Source organism: Alosa pseudoharengus, unplaced genomic scaffold (genome assembly GCF_046254945.1).
Source record: "Alosa pseudoharengus isolate Yale_2024_CS ecotype anadromous, Long Island Sound unplaced genomic scaffold, YU_APseudo_1.1 YU_APseudo_1.1_scf_12, whole genome shotgun sequence".
Classification (NCBI taxonomy): Eukaryota; Metazoa; Chordata; class Actinopteri; order Clupeiformes; family Clupeidae; genus Alosa; species Alosa pseudoharengus.
The window spans coordinates 15632174-15648766 of record NW_027468587.1 but is presented as its reverse complement, the minus strand read 5'-3'; the positions used below and the strand labels follow the sequence as shown (position 1 = coordinate 15648766).

Sequence of the window (16593 nt, the reverse complement as noted above, 5' to 3'; positions counted from 1 at the left end):
CCAGATGGAACTGACACAGCTGTTAGATGGTGCCTGATGTGGTTGTTTTGAGCAGACTCTGTAGAGGTGGTTTTAGATGAAGCTGGGTGATGGTGTCACATCAGGGCTGCTCCCGTTCAGCCTGTGTCAATGAAGGCAGACGGGTCATAGAGTCCAGACATCAGACAGCATGGAGAAGGGTGAAAAGGTCTCAATTTCACATCTCAGTGCTCAAGTTCAAGTCCACATCCAAGTGCACTGGCCTTTTTGTTCGCTGGGAAAGGGGGGACCAGGGTGCCGGGTGCTAGGAAAGGTCAAGGAACTAAGTCAGTAATTCATGGAACAGAGGGTTCCCCCAAAATGGTGGAGAGAATTGGGGGACGGGCATGTCGGCGGTGATGGGTCAGGGGCGAAGTCTGAGTGATTGGGTGGCATGGGAAAGTCACCTCCAAGTTCAAGTGAAAAGGGGGGTGCTCCTCGGAGGCGGAGTAGAAAGGGACGCAGAAAGGGGGCAGATGGTCTCCTCAAAGTGGGGTGGGCTGGTGGTGGGGTGCCTAAGAGCTTGATGGGACTGGATGCAGGGGGGGTGGGGCTGGGATTGGGTGCTATCACTGGACTACCCTCATCTTGATGCAATTGCCCCCCCCCCCACACACACACACACACTCACACCTCCACCCGTCACCACTACCATTACATTCCCTGTCACCACAACATATCCCCCACCTCTCTTACATTGTTGTGGCCTTCTCTGCTTCAGTGGCTCTATGGCATTCAGGGTCCATTGTGAAACTGTTTTGGTGCTGGTGTGGTGGGTGGGGGTTGAGGGGTGGGTGTTGCCTCGCAGAGAATGAGAGGGCTGAGGATTCTTTGGAGGGGGTCCCTAACATAGCCATCAATCAGGCTGAGGCAAAGTCAAGTGCAAGTTCGCCTTTGGAAGAAAAAATGGACGCAAACAGTCCCCTCTCCATCCATTTTGTGAGCCCCCCTTCTGTGCTCTTGTCTCCCACTTTTTAATGCAAACACCCCCGTCCCCCCTTAGAATGAAGCTGTCACCAGTGCACCCAGCAGTCGGCTTCTCTCTCTCTCTCTCTCTCTCTCTCTCTCTCTCCCTCTCTCTCTCTGTCTTGCTGTTTTGCTCTCACATCCACTCTGTCCCTCTACGCCCTTGTGGGAAATGAGTTAGTGTGTCATGCCTTTAACCCTCATTCACTAACTCTTTCACAGGCTTTTAAGCTGCAGGTCTGCGCTGTGAGATCCAGCCTCATGTGACTCCAATGAAGTCGCCCTTTCTCAATCTCCAATTAATAATAGTGATTGCCCATCTGCAATTAAGGTGCTATTAAGCAAATGGCCGAAGCCTTGCCTGCCATGGGGCAGTATCTGATGTGCATTAAGGAAGCCAGACGGGAACCTCCTCCCTCCTGAGCCCTGTACATTTGTCATCTGCATGACTGGAATACATAGTTCTAGACACTAATGTCTCATTGAAACAACATTAGCAACTTAATCTTGGTCACAGAACCACTGGAAAGTGGAATTCACTGTCCTCCATGAAATGATGGTAGCATCTTCAAAGGCGAATGCATTTTTATTCAAGAGCATGTCCTTTCCTTTAAATGGTCAGGTGGATGATAGGGCTTTTTACCCTTTACCATTACAACCTTCCTTGTGTAATTAATAGAGCTTGTTAACCCCCTAATTGGTGTTGCCATGATTACACGCTCCTTTGTGTCTCCGGCCTTAGGTCATTTTCTTCAGAATAATATATGAATGGGGAAAAAAATCCTGATCAATGATGAGTGGCCTGGTGTGTCTGTAATCAATTCTCTTAATATGACCCCTGCATTCCTGCCTCCCATTCTAATTATCAGTGGAAGTCGTAAAGCTATGTCCTTAAAGTCTTTATTGCTCCATAAACCGAAGATACATGGCCAGCCAGACCCTCAGAATCACAATGTGGCTGAGGCCGTAAAACTGTGTGAGTCCCTCTGGAACATGAGACATGTTGCCATAGGATCTCTTTCCATGTAGCAGAGTGGTGTTAGATTAAGTATCAGCCTTGTTGCAGTTTAGTGACAGCGGGGTTAGTATCTCAAACATCCCTTTCATCTCTCCACCTCTCCTAACCCCATTCCCGTTTCCATGCCGATGGTAACATCTTTGTGCTGTTTGGCAGCAGGTCATCCTCACTCCCATCCATCTTTGCTCAAGCCTCCCCCTCATCAGCAGCATGCCACCACCGAGGCTGACATCATCTCTTTCCTCATCTTCCTCTTCATCATCCCAATGCCATGGCATCACTGCATCGCAGGGCTCCGCCATTCATCAGCAGCATCATCATGTCATCAGCATGTCAAGACCTCCACCCCTCCATGTCCTAACACCACTATCGACATGGAGGCCCGTCATCCGTGATATCACATGACCATCATCAGCATGCCTGTCCACGGTGTCCAAGTGAACCCTGTTCATAGTAATGGTAGCAGTTCCATTACAATCCACGGTATGAGATTGCATCTATCAACTGTATCATCAGTATCAGCAGTTTAACATGTGATATATGCTATTGGCCATCTGCCTTTCCCAATACATTTCCATTGAAAATATATTTGCATTTACATGTATTCATTTAGCTGGCGCTTTTATACATATACTTTTATCCAATGCAAAAGGAGACCTTAGAGTACAATAAATACTATCTTTACATACAATACAAGATAACTAGAGGATGATGGTGCAGACGTTTGACGAAGTGACAGTGAGAGAAGTGATCAAGTGACCAGCACCTGACCTTTGTGTCTCTCCTCTGGTCCCCCAGCGCTTAGCCGAGCCTCAGAGTTAGCGTTCCTGAAGGAGCCCAGTGATGTCATCGCCGTGCGGGACCGTCCACTGATGCTGGACTGTGAGGTGGAGGGCGAGGGGCCCATCACCATCACCTGGCGCAGGAACGGAGTGGCCGTGCCCCTGGGCGTGAGGACGGAGGTGCTGCCCACCGGCGCGCTCCTCATCCGCAGCTTCCAGAAGCGCAGGGAGAGCAACGAGACGGACGCCGGCGAGTACGAGTGCGCCGCCCAGAACCGCTACGGCATGCTAGTCAGCCGCAAGGCCCGCGTCCAACTTGCATGTGAGTATCGGGGGAAATCAATACCAACCTGTGAACGAGTGTGTGAGTGTGTGTGTGGGAGGTTGTGTGCATGCATTGTTTTACCTTGAAATATATTTATTGCTTTGCATACCCCAGTCAGCTATAAAATAAAAAACACATCAATTTGCTCTACATGTACATGTATGGATTATGTTATGTCAGCCATTTCTAGCATATACAATCTGATTTTATTCAACTGTTGTTATAAATAGTAGCAGTAAATATCTCCTGTACATTTTATGCAGACATGGCTGCACCAACAAACTCCCTGGGCTTGTAAATGTGACATTATTTTAGTGGGATGTTTGTTTTCGAATGCCCTTGTATTTACCTCTCTTCCTCACCTCATGGCTTTAAATCACACCTGACAGTGCCCCCTCCCTCACTCCCTCTTGACTTTATGGTAGCAACTCCTCTGTTAGCCATGGATATTAATGTCCTCTCCTTCACACTAAAACCCCTTTGAAGAGCAAACGACCTTTTCTCTACCTATTCTCCTCTGACCCTTCCCATGGTCAAATAAAGTGACTGAAGGGGCCAGAGGGGGCTTATGGGATTGCTGTCTTCCTTGCCATTGCTTTGACTAGGCAAGAGGTTGCCATGGAAATACTCCTTCATTTGGCAAATCTGCCCCAACCTTTATTGATCACTAAATCGCCTCACTGTTCTGTTAATGGCCATGAACTGATTAAGTATATGAGGAGGAGGAGGGTGCGCTTGTTTCATGCCGGGTTTGGACATGCATATAAATAAGCTTCTCTCTTTTTGTGTGTCCGTCTTTTCATTTTTTTTTTCCATAACACAACAGCGCTGCCCAAGTTTCACACACACCCAGAGTCCATGGCCGTGGACGAGGGAGGTGTGGCTCGGTTCCACTGTGCTGTCAACGGAATCCCCGAGGCCAGTATCACCTGGGAGAGGAACAGGACCACCCTCAATACGGACGATAGCAGGTGAGATACAAGTCCTCATCTCACACACACACACACACACACACACACACACACACATCACACATTCTCTCTCTCTCTCTCTCTCTATCGCTCTTTCTCTCTCTCTCTCTCACACACACACACACACACACACACACACACCACACACATACACAATCACACACACAATCACACAAGTACACCCACTCTCAAGCACACATGCTATAAAGGTAGGATGGCCATTCTGAACACACACACACACACACACACACACACACACACACACACACACACTATGTACATCATGGGCTGCAGTCTCTCTATCTCTCTTTCTTGCCCCCTTGCAGGTACACTCTCCTCCCAACAGGCATCCTGCAGATCACCGGCGTGCGGAAGGCCGACATGGGTTTCTACCGCTGCATGGCTGTGAACATCGCCAACACGCGCTACAGCCACGAGGCCCAGTTCCTAGTGACCGGTAATCCCACTTCCTCTCAAAAGAGCACGGCGTCCAGCAGACTCCTCTGAGACACTGGTTACTGTAATATAAGCTTCTTTGTCTTTCTTATCATTTTTCACTCTCACTTTCTCTCTCTCTCTGTCTCTCTTTGTCTCTCTCTTTGTCTTTCTCTCTTTTATTGCAGCTGCGGGATCTCGCAGTTACAAGGATCCGGTGATCCTGTCCGGTCCCCAGAACTTGACCATCAACGTCCACCAGACAGCCATTCTGGAGTGTATCGCCACAGGGAACCCCCGGCCCATCGTGTCCTGGAGTAGACTGGGTAAGAGACACGTTTTACCCAACCACCTCACAGCACTCCCATACTGTGCACACATAAGACATTTACATTTACAATTACATTTACATGTATTTATTTAGCAGCCGTTTTTATCTAAAGCCACTTACAAAATGAGGAATAGCATTCAAGCTACAATGTAGAGGAGGTCTTGGGTAACAATTAAGACTACAACAATAAATACTACTAATAATAGGTGGTACTAAGGCAAGACAAGAATACTGAAGACAAGACAAGACGACTGAAGCTCCATTTTGATTGCAAGAGACTAGACCATGGAATATTCATGTAACTCAATGATTACAGGTGGAATCACGGTTGGAGACAAAGATAAAAATATTTTCACTTTTGAAGCGACAAGCGACTGGTGACCAGCAAATTGCCAGTATGGTGTACAGCAGCTTGACTGGTCACTGAGTCCCAAAAATGAAATATGTTGGCCACCCCGTGTTTTGGCCCAGTCAATTAGCTATTGAGCCCAGTTGCTGAACCAGCAGGTGGACACTCATGACTGGGAATTGCTTAGAGCCTCTGAGAGAGAAGCCACAACATGGGAGGAGTTTCTTCATCAAACTGAACTTTGTCAGTCAGCTCTGCTATAAAATGTCTGGTCACTCCCATAATTTGGACAGTCCACTCAGAAACAGGAGATGAGAATGTGATCTAGTGGTAGATAGACTAGGCCAAATTGCAACATTTCTATTTATTTAAGTTCAGCTTCTGTATCTAAACGTAAACACTAGGACTTAGTGTTTATGTGTTCATGATAGCAGATATTATCAACATGATGGATATTCGCTGATCTTCTTTAATAGTTTGATAAGACTTATGAAAACAGAGTGGTGGTCAGTGTGTTGAGACTAACCATCTCTGGTCCTCTGTTGAGCAGATGGTCGCTCCATTGGAGTGGAGGGCATCCAGGTGCTGGGCACGGGGAACCTGATGATCTCGGACGTGTCGCTGCAGCACTCTGGGGTCTACGTCTGCTCCGCCAACAGGCCCGGGAGCAGGATGAGGCGTACAGCGCTGGGCAGGCTTGTTGTTCAAGGTAAGTCCTCTGGTCGACACACCCAAAGTTTGACCTGAGACACGTATCTACACATCAGGTCATATTCAGCTTGCGCATTTAGAAAGATGCTGTGATGTCAGGGGTGTTCAGGTTCAGGTTGTCTGACCATTTCTTTTGGAAAGCTTCTCTGAGAGCAGTGCGAAAGATCCTTTAGATATGTACATTTAGAGACTATAAGCACTTTAAGTATGTGGATATAGCCGTATATACAGTATATTGTTAGATTGCTTTTGTTTATATTGTTACACAGAGTACTTTCATATTTTTGAACATAACATCATTTTTGAACAATGTAATGGTGAGTTACTTAAATTCTTTCAGTGCTCAGCTTCAGAAATGCATTGAACAAAGCATAGGCATTATTCCTTAGTGTACAGTATGTTTGCTCCATGTCTGAGATGACCATTAAGGGATGTGTATGTTTGCTCCATGTCTGAGATGACCATTAAGGGATGTATATAATATGGGCAAAGAGGATGCACATCTCTGTCTGACTCAAACTGTGTAGTTTACTGCCAGAAGGAGTCTTTTGTTACAGATGCACTCAGTTTGGTTGTGGTCATTATTGTCCCTGAAGCCAAACCACTCAACCATCTTACTCATACAATACACACACACACACACACACACACACACACTTACGGACAGGTAACATGGAAGGGGGGATTAATGAGATGGGGGCAGTGAATGCGGGCAGGCCAGGCTAGATTAACCTGGACTGGATGTGGCCGTGACCTCAGGGGTGAGTTGAAGCCCTTCCCCCATGACCTTCGACCTTTTCCAAAGGGGCATGGGGTTTCTGCTGCTACTAGCCCAGCCCAAATCCCATTTTATAATTAATGGTGGACGCTAGGATCCAGCTGGACCTAGATAATGGACTATATGGATTTGATGCTGAAATTACCCAGCTCAACTCTGACACCATTTATCTTGCCCCTGCAGTCCCTACTCCTGGTGTTGTAGTGAAAAATGTGAAATTTCATTTGTGGCTGAAGGCATTGGTGAATGAGAATATTGTTGTAGGATGTGCGATGTTTCTCATTTGATTTGCTGAATCTCTGTTTGTCAGATACATGCCATAACCATAGGGCTATAACACTCTTATTAGAAGCATATTGTTGCAGCAGGTTTTTTTGGTTATTGCATGCACACACACACACACACACACACACACTAAGAAAGCGAAAGAGAGAAAGAGATTAAGAAAATGGACACACACACACACACACACATACACACACACACATGCTCACATGTAGCACATATTGGTTCTCTCAAGGCTGTGTGTTTGTATCCATTAGATTTAAGCTTCATTGTCCATTCCCTCTTGCTCAGTCAATCAATATCATTCACTATCAGTCTTTCACAATCAGATTGGCGCTTGGCTTCACCCCTCTGTTGGAGGAGGTGTTGACTAATGTATTCATTAATTTATTGATTGACTTTGGTAAAGAAAGAAAGAGCCTGACCATTGCTCTCTCACATTTAGAGTGGAGTTGCCTTAAACATGGCACACACTTCAGTCAGCTGTTTGGTCCTTTTCAGAGAAAGTAAGAGAGTTATCCTCAGGAAATGAGTGTAGTAAAACCAGAGCAGAGAAGCAAAATACAGAATTGAAACTTTATTCTCCGCATCAATATTTTTCTGACAGTATATGTCCAGGTATGAAAGACAATATCTAGGTATGAGATAATGCTTAATGCTGGCTAATGTTGGCTATTCATGTATGACATGTGGCTGAATGACTATCTCCAATTGTGGAAGTATCCAATGGATCAGTTCCACAACGGATTTAAAACATTGTACAGATTATGACCTCCAATTCTGATGGCATTAGATTGGGATTTCATGCGACATTTTCCTATCCTTTGCATATGCCTGCAATATTAAACCATCTGCTCTATGAATTCTGTCATATTCACACCCTGACCATGAACTTAAGCAGTGTTTCAAGTCTTAAGGTCAAGTTTAATATCAGGGCAGGCCTCATTAGCATATGCAAGTCCAGACACAATAGAGCGGCATGGTTTTAAGAAGACGTTCACACGCTCACACAGCCGTGCATTGCCCTGTCTCTGCACCTTGCCTTTGGCCTGTCTGGCCATATTTGGCCCCCGTCAGATCCTGTCTGGCCCTGGTCATGGTGATTTGGGTGTTGGGTCGGCACAAGCTGAGCATGTGTGAGTTGACCCACCCTGACCCGGCATGTTGCAATATGGGAAGGGACAATTGGTGGCCATCTGCGAATGGAGAAGATGAGATGAGATGAGAGGACAGGAAGACAAATGACGTGTTGGCCTACGTATGCTTTAACCTGGATGGCAAGAGTTGCCATTTGCTTAGTTATCACACTCTAAATTCTGGGAAAAGGATAGTTTTAGATTTTAGATGGGTAGTTATAGGTGAATAAGAGCAGTGTGTGTGTGTGTGTGTGTGTGTGTGTGTGTGTGTGTGTGTGTGTGTGTGTGTGTGTGTGTGTGTGTGTGTGTGTGTGTGTGTGTGTGTGTGTGTGCACCAGAAAGAGTGTGGTGGTGAGAAATCAAGGGAGAAAAAGAGAATAGAGGCAAAGCAGCGAGGAGGGGGAGGTGGAATAATTGCATCTGAGTGAAGGATCACCCCTCACCTCTGACCCCTGACCTTCTCCACAGAAGGCCCCCAGGAAACCATGCGTGCAGAGGGGGTGGGGCTAGGATGAAGTGTGGGGGTGGGTGGGTCGCCTGGGGAGTGGATGGGCGCTTTTGGTTGCAGCAGGCTGAGGTTCTGGGGTGGAGGGTGTGTGTCCGTGTGTGTGATTGATGGCTCTTGATACAAAATGGGGGGGGGGGTCCCTCCTCACACCCCTGTCACCAGGGTCTTCAGGGACCCCGTTACTGTGACCCCACCCGGCCGTCAGCTGTGCTGCTGTGCTGTGCTGGGGGGAGAGGCAGACAGAGGGGACAGGCAAGTTCATGGTTAAGGGCTGGACCACTGAGAGACAAAGGCAGATCCGGGCCGACCATTGTGTTTGCACAACAGCTTATTTCTAAAGCGTGTCTCTGCAAATCCCCCCCATTTCCCAGGCCTGCCCGACCCACATTCTCACACCAGAAGTGAGACCTGGAGATTCCCACTCAGGGATGGGAGAATGGCCCGGAGGGGGCTCAGCAAAGCCTCGGAGCAGTATGCAGGGAGTCATATTCAAAGTCACACAACTGAAAGGTGGCGGCCTTAGGATCGACACATAGAGGTGTTTTAGACACGGATGAATGTGGGCAGTAGCATACAGAATAGGCACACACACACACACACACACACACACACACACACACACACTACACACTCTCTCACACACCCACACAGATTTCTGCTGTTGAGAAGACAAAGGGAAGCAATGCCTGTGCTTGCTTTGCCTGCACCTCTGTTTGCTCATCTCTTCATGTAATAGATGGTATTGGTCCAGTTCAAGTGTGAAGTGCACTTGAGGATTTGAAGAGATGGAAGAGATAGATTTACAGCATGGCGACTCACACACACACACACACACACACTCACTTACACAATGGGATTGTTACCAGACACAGACCCCCTTCTCCACTAGTGCTCTCTAGACTGTCGTCCAGCTTGGGCATGCTCAGAAACCCTAAAGTGGTGGCCATTCACGCTCACAATGGACCCATCTATCCTGCTCTAGTGGATAAACCAGCAAACCTGCTCCCTCACCCTAGCTCCCCCACACTCTACACACACACACACACACGCTCTCGCTCTGAAGAGGCCTCCGTTTGCAAACACACTCACAATGGACACAACCCCAACGAGTCAGCCAGCACTGTGTCTTTGTGTGTATGTGTGTTTGTTAGAGTATATGTGTGTGTGTGTGTGTGTGTGTGTGTGTGTGTGTGTGTGTGTGTGTGTGTGTGTGTGTGTGTGTGTGTGTGTGTGTGTGTGTGCGTGTGTGTGCCCTGCTAGCTAGAGGTGTGCAGGAGAAAAGTAGCCAAGCAGACAATGCTGTCTGAATGGACAGCTGAAACTCTTCAGTACATAATAGGACTAATAACAGGGAGTTCCACATCATGATATGAATGCAGAGGGGAGAGTGCATTATCAACCATAGAGCCGTTTCCACAGGTCATTATGACATGGGAGAGGTTGTTGTTTCGATTATTCCTGTGTACGTGTGTGGGGTTTTGCCTGCTGGGAAAAGATCACAGTGATGATTGTAGGGATATACATGATGTTGATGTTGACATGTTCAAGCAGTGGGTTTAGAACCTGAGCTAATTGGCATCTTTGGGATTTTCAAGGACAAAACCATTATGTTCTCTTGAATCCTTCCAAGGAGATAGAGATGGAGAGAATGGGATTGGTCTCACTCGTGTGCATAATCCCGTCCCTGAAGAAAGCACCATACCTCGCATCATTTGATGAGTCTTTGGCTGTGTGAATGTCCCTTTTTCCAAGCGGCCTAATGAAAGAAGGGCCTTACGGGTTTGAGAGCTTAGAGAAGGTAAAGGGGAATAAAAATCCATCCTGCAGGTGATTAATGGGCTCCACTCAAACAGGCCTCCCATCAGACCCACCCCCTCCCATCATGCCCCCTCTCCATCCACACACACACACACACTCCCACCCCCACCCCTTCACCCCTTTGCCCCCTCCTCCACAACACCCCCATCCCCTCACCCCTGGACCCCTCTTCCCAGAGTCCTTACAATGGGCTTGTGAGAGGCCTCAGTTTTACGAGGGCCAGTCAGTGGCTGTATATCACAATGAGAGTAGCGGAGGCAGCGTTGGTGGTGGTGGTGGTGGATGTGGTGGTGGATGTGGATGTGGATGCTCCAGGTTGCGCGTAGATTCCCGGCTCCCATTATGCCGCGGCTGAGAGGGGTGTCAGGCCATGAGAGCAGGGGAGGCATCTGCCCCCCACACTGGCTGGCTGGGTGGGTGTCACATGGGAGCTCGGGAACCTAAATTTGGAGCTCAGGCCGCACTGCTGTCACTGGTTGGGGTCCAGTAATCAGGCAGATTGGGCTGCATTTGAATCAGTGTCCATTGTTATTTGAACAGTAGCTTAAATGATCAGATCAACACTGTAAATGTAAATCAGGTTTCTAGGCCAAGTATACTTGCGTATACAAGGAATTTGGTCTCTGCATTTATCCCATCCATGAATTAGTGAGACACACAGAGCACACAGTGAACACACAGTGAGGTGAAGCACACTAACCTGGAGCAGTGAGCTACCTTGCTACAGCGGCACTCGGGGAGCAGTGAGGGGTTAGGAGCCTTGCTCAAGGGTACTTCAGCCATTCCTACTGGTCAGGGATCGAACCGGCAACCCTTCGGTTCCAAGCCCGAAGCCCTAACCAGTAGGCCACGACTGCCCCATAATTGCCCCCATAACTGCCCACGACTGCCCCACTGCAATTAAAGAACGTCTGAAGTTACACAGGGAGCTCTGCGGTGCTTGGTTGATTTGGATGAAGAAAGGCATAAGAGGGCCATGATGTTCTGGTGCACTTTACTTTACCTCAGTATAATTTTAAACATTACACTAACTTCACCAGTTGTCTACTCTTGGCCTTTTTATAATATATTCCCTTCCTGACGACTCACAAGCTTTACACCCTCTGTTTCTCTCATAGTTAAAGGAGACATCTGTGCTGCCCCCTAGTGCATATTTTAGGCTAGTGCATCAAGGCAATGGAAGTTCATCTCAGGCGTTTTATATTCTCCCTTTCTCTTTCTCTCAGCTCCCCCTGAGTTCCTGCAGTGGCCGCAGTCTGTGTCCCGACCACTGGGTGGCAGTGCTGTGTTCTCCTGCTCAGCCCAGGGAGTGCCAGAGCCCCACCTCATCTGGCTCAAGAATGGCAAGATCCTAACCCCAGGAGACAATGTCAAACTCACCAACAGCAACAGGTACAACTCACATACAGTAGCTATCCTGCTACTGGTAAATAGATAATGTGACCTAGTATGACACTGCATCGGCAAAGATCCATATTATCGCAATGTGGAAATTTACTCATATCTAACTTATCAAATGCCTCAATTAAATGTATTCATCAGCTTAATTAACTATAACAATAGAGCGGCATTAATACACACATGTATATCAACAGAGTGCCATTTGCCTTCATTCAGTGGCGTACTAACACACTCATTCCTCCTTCAGCACCCTGGCTGTGACCCGCATCACCCCAGAAGATGAGGCCATCTACCAGTGCATCGCTGAGAACAGCGCCGGCACCAACCAGGCCAGTGCCCGTCTGGCCGTGTCCATGTCCAACGACCTGCCCCAGGCACCCCAGGACCTGATAGCCACCCCGCTGTCCACCACCAGCCTCCAGGTCGCCTGGGCCCAGCCCACGCCCGAGATCACCGACGGCATCATTGGATATGTGCTTCACATCCGCATGCTGGGAGGTGAGAGAGAGAGAGAGAAAGAGAGAGAGAGGGAGAAAGAGAGAAAGAGAAAGTGTGTGTTTGTGTCTTTGTGTGTGTGTGTGTGTGTGTGTGTGTGTGACTAACAGAAATGATTAAATCCCAAGGATATTTACAGATTTACCAACGGCGAGAATGAGATGGAAAGAGGAAAAAAAGAACGCACAAAATCCATGCGATATTAAATGTGATTTTAATACTGTCCTGAAGCAGTCATTGTTCAGCCCCTTATTATTTCTCCCCTGCCAGAGCCCGACAGCAAAGAGCTGCAGGAGGCAGTCAGTAAGACCACCTTCAAGCACGAGTTTGAGAACCTGGAGCCAGCCACCACCTACTCCATCTACCTCAAGGCCTACTCTCCACTGGGGGCCAGCCAGCAGTCCAACACCATCATCACCACAACACTAGGGGGCGGTATGTAGCAGTTTCCTGATTGCATCCCTCTTTCACTAGTGTTGTTGTGTGCTCTGGTTGATATGGAGATATGAGGGTATTATCTGAGACACTGACAATACATTTTGTGAATATCATAAGTAAATAAAATTACTTTTGCTGCATATTGTAAATATTGAATATTCTATTCCACGAACAGCACCCCAAAAAATCATTACTTGATATCAGTTGCTATATTTCCTATCATTCAGCTTTATTGTTTATTTACTTTTGTTTTGTTTAACCCTCTATAACCTCTCTACCCCCCCCCCCCACCACCACCACCACCACAGTTCCCACAATGCCGAGTTTCTTCACCAAGGTGCTGAATAAGACGGCTATGCAGGTGTTCTGGGAGCTGCCCAGCAAGCCGGGGAAGGTGCAGGGCTTCAAGCTCTCCCACCGCATGGTGCCCGAGGAGGACTTCAAGGCCCAGGAGCTCTTTCCCAGCCACATCAACACACACACCATCTCACACCTCGGTCAGTCCAGCCAAGCAAAACCCATTTCTAATGTTGATACCAATACGCCTTATTCACACGGTGGCCATTGTAAGCCCAAACGAGGCTATAGGGCAGTGTTTCTCAAAGTGTGGTCCGGGGACCACTGGTGGTCCGCAAGCTATCCCAAGTGGTCCCTGAGCAGACGTGGTAAAATATAATATAGATGAGTTGTTTGCAATATTGAACCAACTTGTATGTAAATCCAAACAGTTCTGCAACACTGCCTATGTAAGCTATGCCAGTTTAAATCATATGAATCCTCTGACACAATAAGCAAGGTGCAAAGACAATAAGCAAGGTGGTTCAGTGAGTAGGCCTGTTGTGTAATATACTGTTGAAGTAGGTCTACTTTTTTTTTAGCTAGGTGGTCTGTGAGGTTTTTTTTATTGGTTAAGTGGTCCTTGGTCTGAAAAAGATTGAGAAACACTGCTATAGGGTATGCAAACCATAGGATTGTTGTGTTCTATGCATTCGCCAGTAAGTGGCTGGAACACGCTAATGATATTATAGTCAGTGTACCCCATAGCCTCCTTTTAGTTTACACAACCCACAAAGGCTATGAACCTAAGAAGTGTCTGTTTACCACTTTATGGAGCAACTTAAGAAATGTTGTGACATAAATGCATTATTTAAAAAAAAAAGATTTTCTAGCATGCACTCCATGTTCATGTATCAGAGGTCGTTGCTGCATTTTGAGTTCTTCTTTGTGAATTCTAGTTCTGATTTTAACATGGCTCTCAAAACTCTTTCAGAGCCTGCAGCAGTGTATGAAATCCAGCTGGTGGCCTACAATGGCAACGGGGACAGCATCGGCAACAAGCGACTGGTATCTCTGGCTGAGAGCGGCACCAGCGCCAAGGCTGCCAATGGTAGGTGGTAATCACCTAAACCTTATGGGAAACAACATCTGGTGTATTGTCCCTAATACTACACTAGGGGGCACTGAAATAGCAATAATGGCCTCCAACTTCTGACCCTGCAGTGCTGTTAGTGCCTCTCAGGCAGTTTAATGGGGATTCACTGCGGGGGATTTTAAGTGCACTCATTTTAACTGAATGTGCTTTGACTCTCATCCAAATTGCTAACTCTGAATGTTGAGTCATTCTACAAAACAACACACACACATCCTGAGTGTTCCCTGGTGGTGCTTGTTTGTTTACACAACACTGATTGCAATTAAGGATATGTTTGACACTGCTAAATGTGCCTCAACATGATATACCATCAGGGGACCCTGTAATTCCAGGTTGGATGCAAAGCATTCTTAGATAGCCTGCAGAATTTAATGCAACAAGCACCGACACTGTTCTGACATATTTGCTCTCTGATGTGCGTATGCAGGAGGGGAGAGTGTGTGTAACTGCCAGCAGGACAGCGACGACTCCATGACTGGCATTGTGGTTGGCATTCACATTGGCATGGCCTGCATCATCTTCTGTGTGCTCTTCCTCATGTTTGGATACCGCCGCAGGTAAAAAAATAAATAAAAAAAAAACTACAGACAAACTACAAGGTTACAGCACTAAGTTAAGATACACTGCTGTTGCTGACTGTCTTTTCCCTTTTCATGGCATAAATGTAACGTTGTGTGCTGTTCTTTGGGCAGTTTCTTCTGCAGGAAGGGGACCCAGGACAGCTGGGCTCTGCCCCAAGCAGGGGGAGGGCAGGTGGGGCTGAGGGAGGTGGTTCCCAAACCAGGAATAGTCCGTCCCACAGAGGCCATTGAGTTAGTGCTGCAGGTAAGGACCAACTACACACATACTGTACACCTTAGGTTATTCATTTCTCTTCCTTCTTTCCTTCTTCCTCTGTCTTTGTCTCTCACTCTCTCTCTCTCTCTCTCTGTTTCTCATTCTCATGCACTCCCCTACAGATACACAGACAAAGACAGACACAGACACAGACACAGACACAGACACAGACACAGACACAAACACAAACACAAACACAAACACAAACACAAACACAAACACAAACACAGACACAGACACAGACACACACTCACACACACACACACACACACACAGACACACACCGTACGGACACTCCTAGAATGTTACAGATATCATGATACACTCCCTGTGCAGCTCCCTGGTCCTCACTTGTACACAACACTAAAGATAACGGCATGCCCTTCATCTGTTGACATGATGCTTGAGCAGCAGCCCTTGACCGCTGTCCCCCCCTTCCTCTCTCTGTCTCTCTGTTTCTTGCTCACAGAGGCAGAACTCCAGTCAGGGGAGGACTGAAGAGGCCCAGCCGGGTCTGGCGCAGTGCCAGGTCCTGATTGAGCAGCAGCCAGGCGGTCAGCTTGGCACAGGCACTGGTTAGGGGCGGCAACGACACAACCTCACCCTTTACCCCTTTCACCCAACCCATCCCGTACCCTCCCTCACCCCCACACACACGCCTAACCCCCCTGGTGGCTGCGTACACAGTGAGAGCTTCTCCACATCCACTGCCCACCAAAGCCTTAGCCTTGCAGTAGTCTGACCATACAGAGAGAAAGAGAGATAAAGAGAGAGAGAGAGAGAGAGAGAGTGAGAGAGAGAGAGCAGTCTCTTGTAGCTGCGTCTATGATATTGAGAGCAGGATCTTATTCTGGACCATCCTGGGTATGCCAGAGATGCGCATGTAACCTGATGGGCTGAATAGAGTACTTTGTACCTCAAACCATTTAATGTTATGAATGTAATAGGAGTACCTGAGGAGACAGGCAGTTTTCAGTTTTTCAAAATACCTCAGATCTTCTGGTCTGAAGCCAAAGTGTGATTTCTTTGTAGCTTTTTCAAAACACTCTTTAGTCCAATGCACAGTATCTCATTATACTGAACAGATTTCATTTAAATTATTAAAATGGAAGGTGACATCTTGATGATTTGTCTCTGAAGGTACTGAGCGTTGCGCTTCTTCTTCCACCATACTGCATGACCCAGGATGTGTCTGTCAAAACCAAAATAGTTGTTGAAAACCTGCTCGCTTTAGAAATGTTCTTGCCACTGGTGCCATACTCTTCAACATTCAGGTTGTACCAAAAATACAGACATACTGAGGCCTTTAAAGAGTTTATAATAATACTAATACAGATTCTACAAATTATTGGATGTGCGTGACTTGATACGATTAATGGATGAGTCTTCAGTTTTTCTCTTTCAGTTCAGTTGTTTTAGTGGTGAATTTATTACTTTTCAATTAGCTGATGGTAGTCGTTAAGTGAAGTGGTACGTTGTAGATTGCTGATGGGTCTACTAAAGCCTTATGGACCCTGACTCGCATGATTGTCTCACCATGTTAGCCTCGAGGCAGTGTG

At 47.2% G+C, this 16593-nt stretch overlaps 1 protein-coding gene across 1 annotated transcript; it reads left to right on the top strand.

The window, feature by feature from the left end:
* The first annotated feature begins 365 nt into the window (after positions 1-365).
* Positions 366-15614, top strand: LOC143119622 (immunoglobulin superfamily DCC subclass member 3). The gene is made up of 14 exons (XM_076281244.1): positions 366-381; positions 2801-3106; positions 3936-4080; positions 4407-4537; positions 4704-4841; positions 5746-5904; positions 11658-11823; positions 12080-12330; positions 12598-12762; positions 13074-13262; positions 14036-14152; positions 14625-14754; positions 14890-15022; positions 15504-15614. Exons 1-14 carry the CDS (start codon positions 366-368, stop codon positions 15612-15614), a joined length of 2157 nt encoding a protein of 718 aa, XP_076137359.1.
* The last annotated feature ends 979 nt before the right edge of the window (positions 15615-16593 follow it).

What these genes read in the sequence shown, in the direction of transcription:
- LOC143119622 (XM_076281244.1), top strand. An exon ending in AAACTCACCAACAGCAACAG is followed by an intron (nt 11,824 to 12,079) that starts GTACAACTCACA and finishes TTCCTCCTTCAG; the next exon opens with CACCCTGGCTGTGACCCGCA. An exon ending in CAGCGCCAAGGCTGCCAATG is followed by an intron (nt 14,153 to 14,624) that starts GTAGGTGGTAAT and finishes GTGCGTATGCAG; the next exon opens with GAGGGGAGAGTGTGTGTAAC.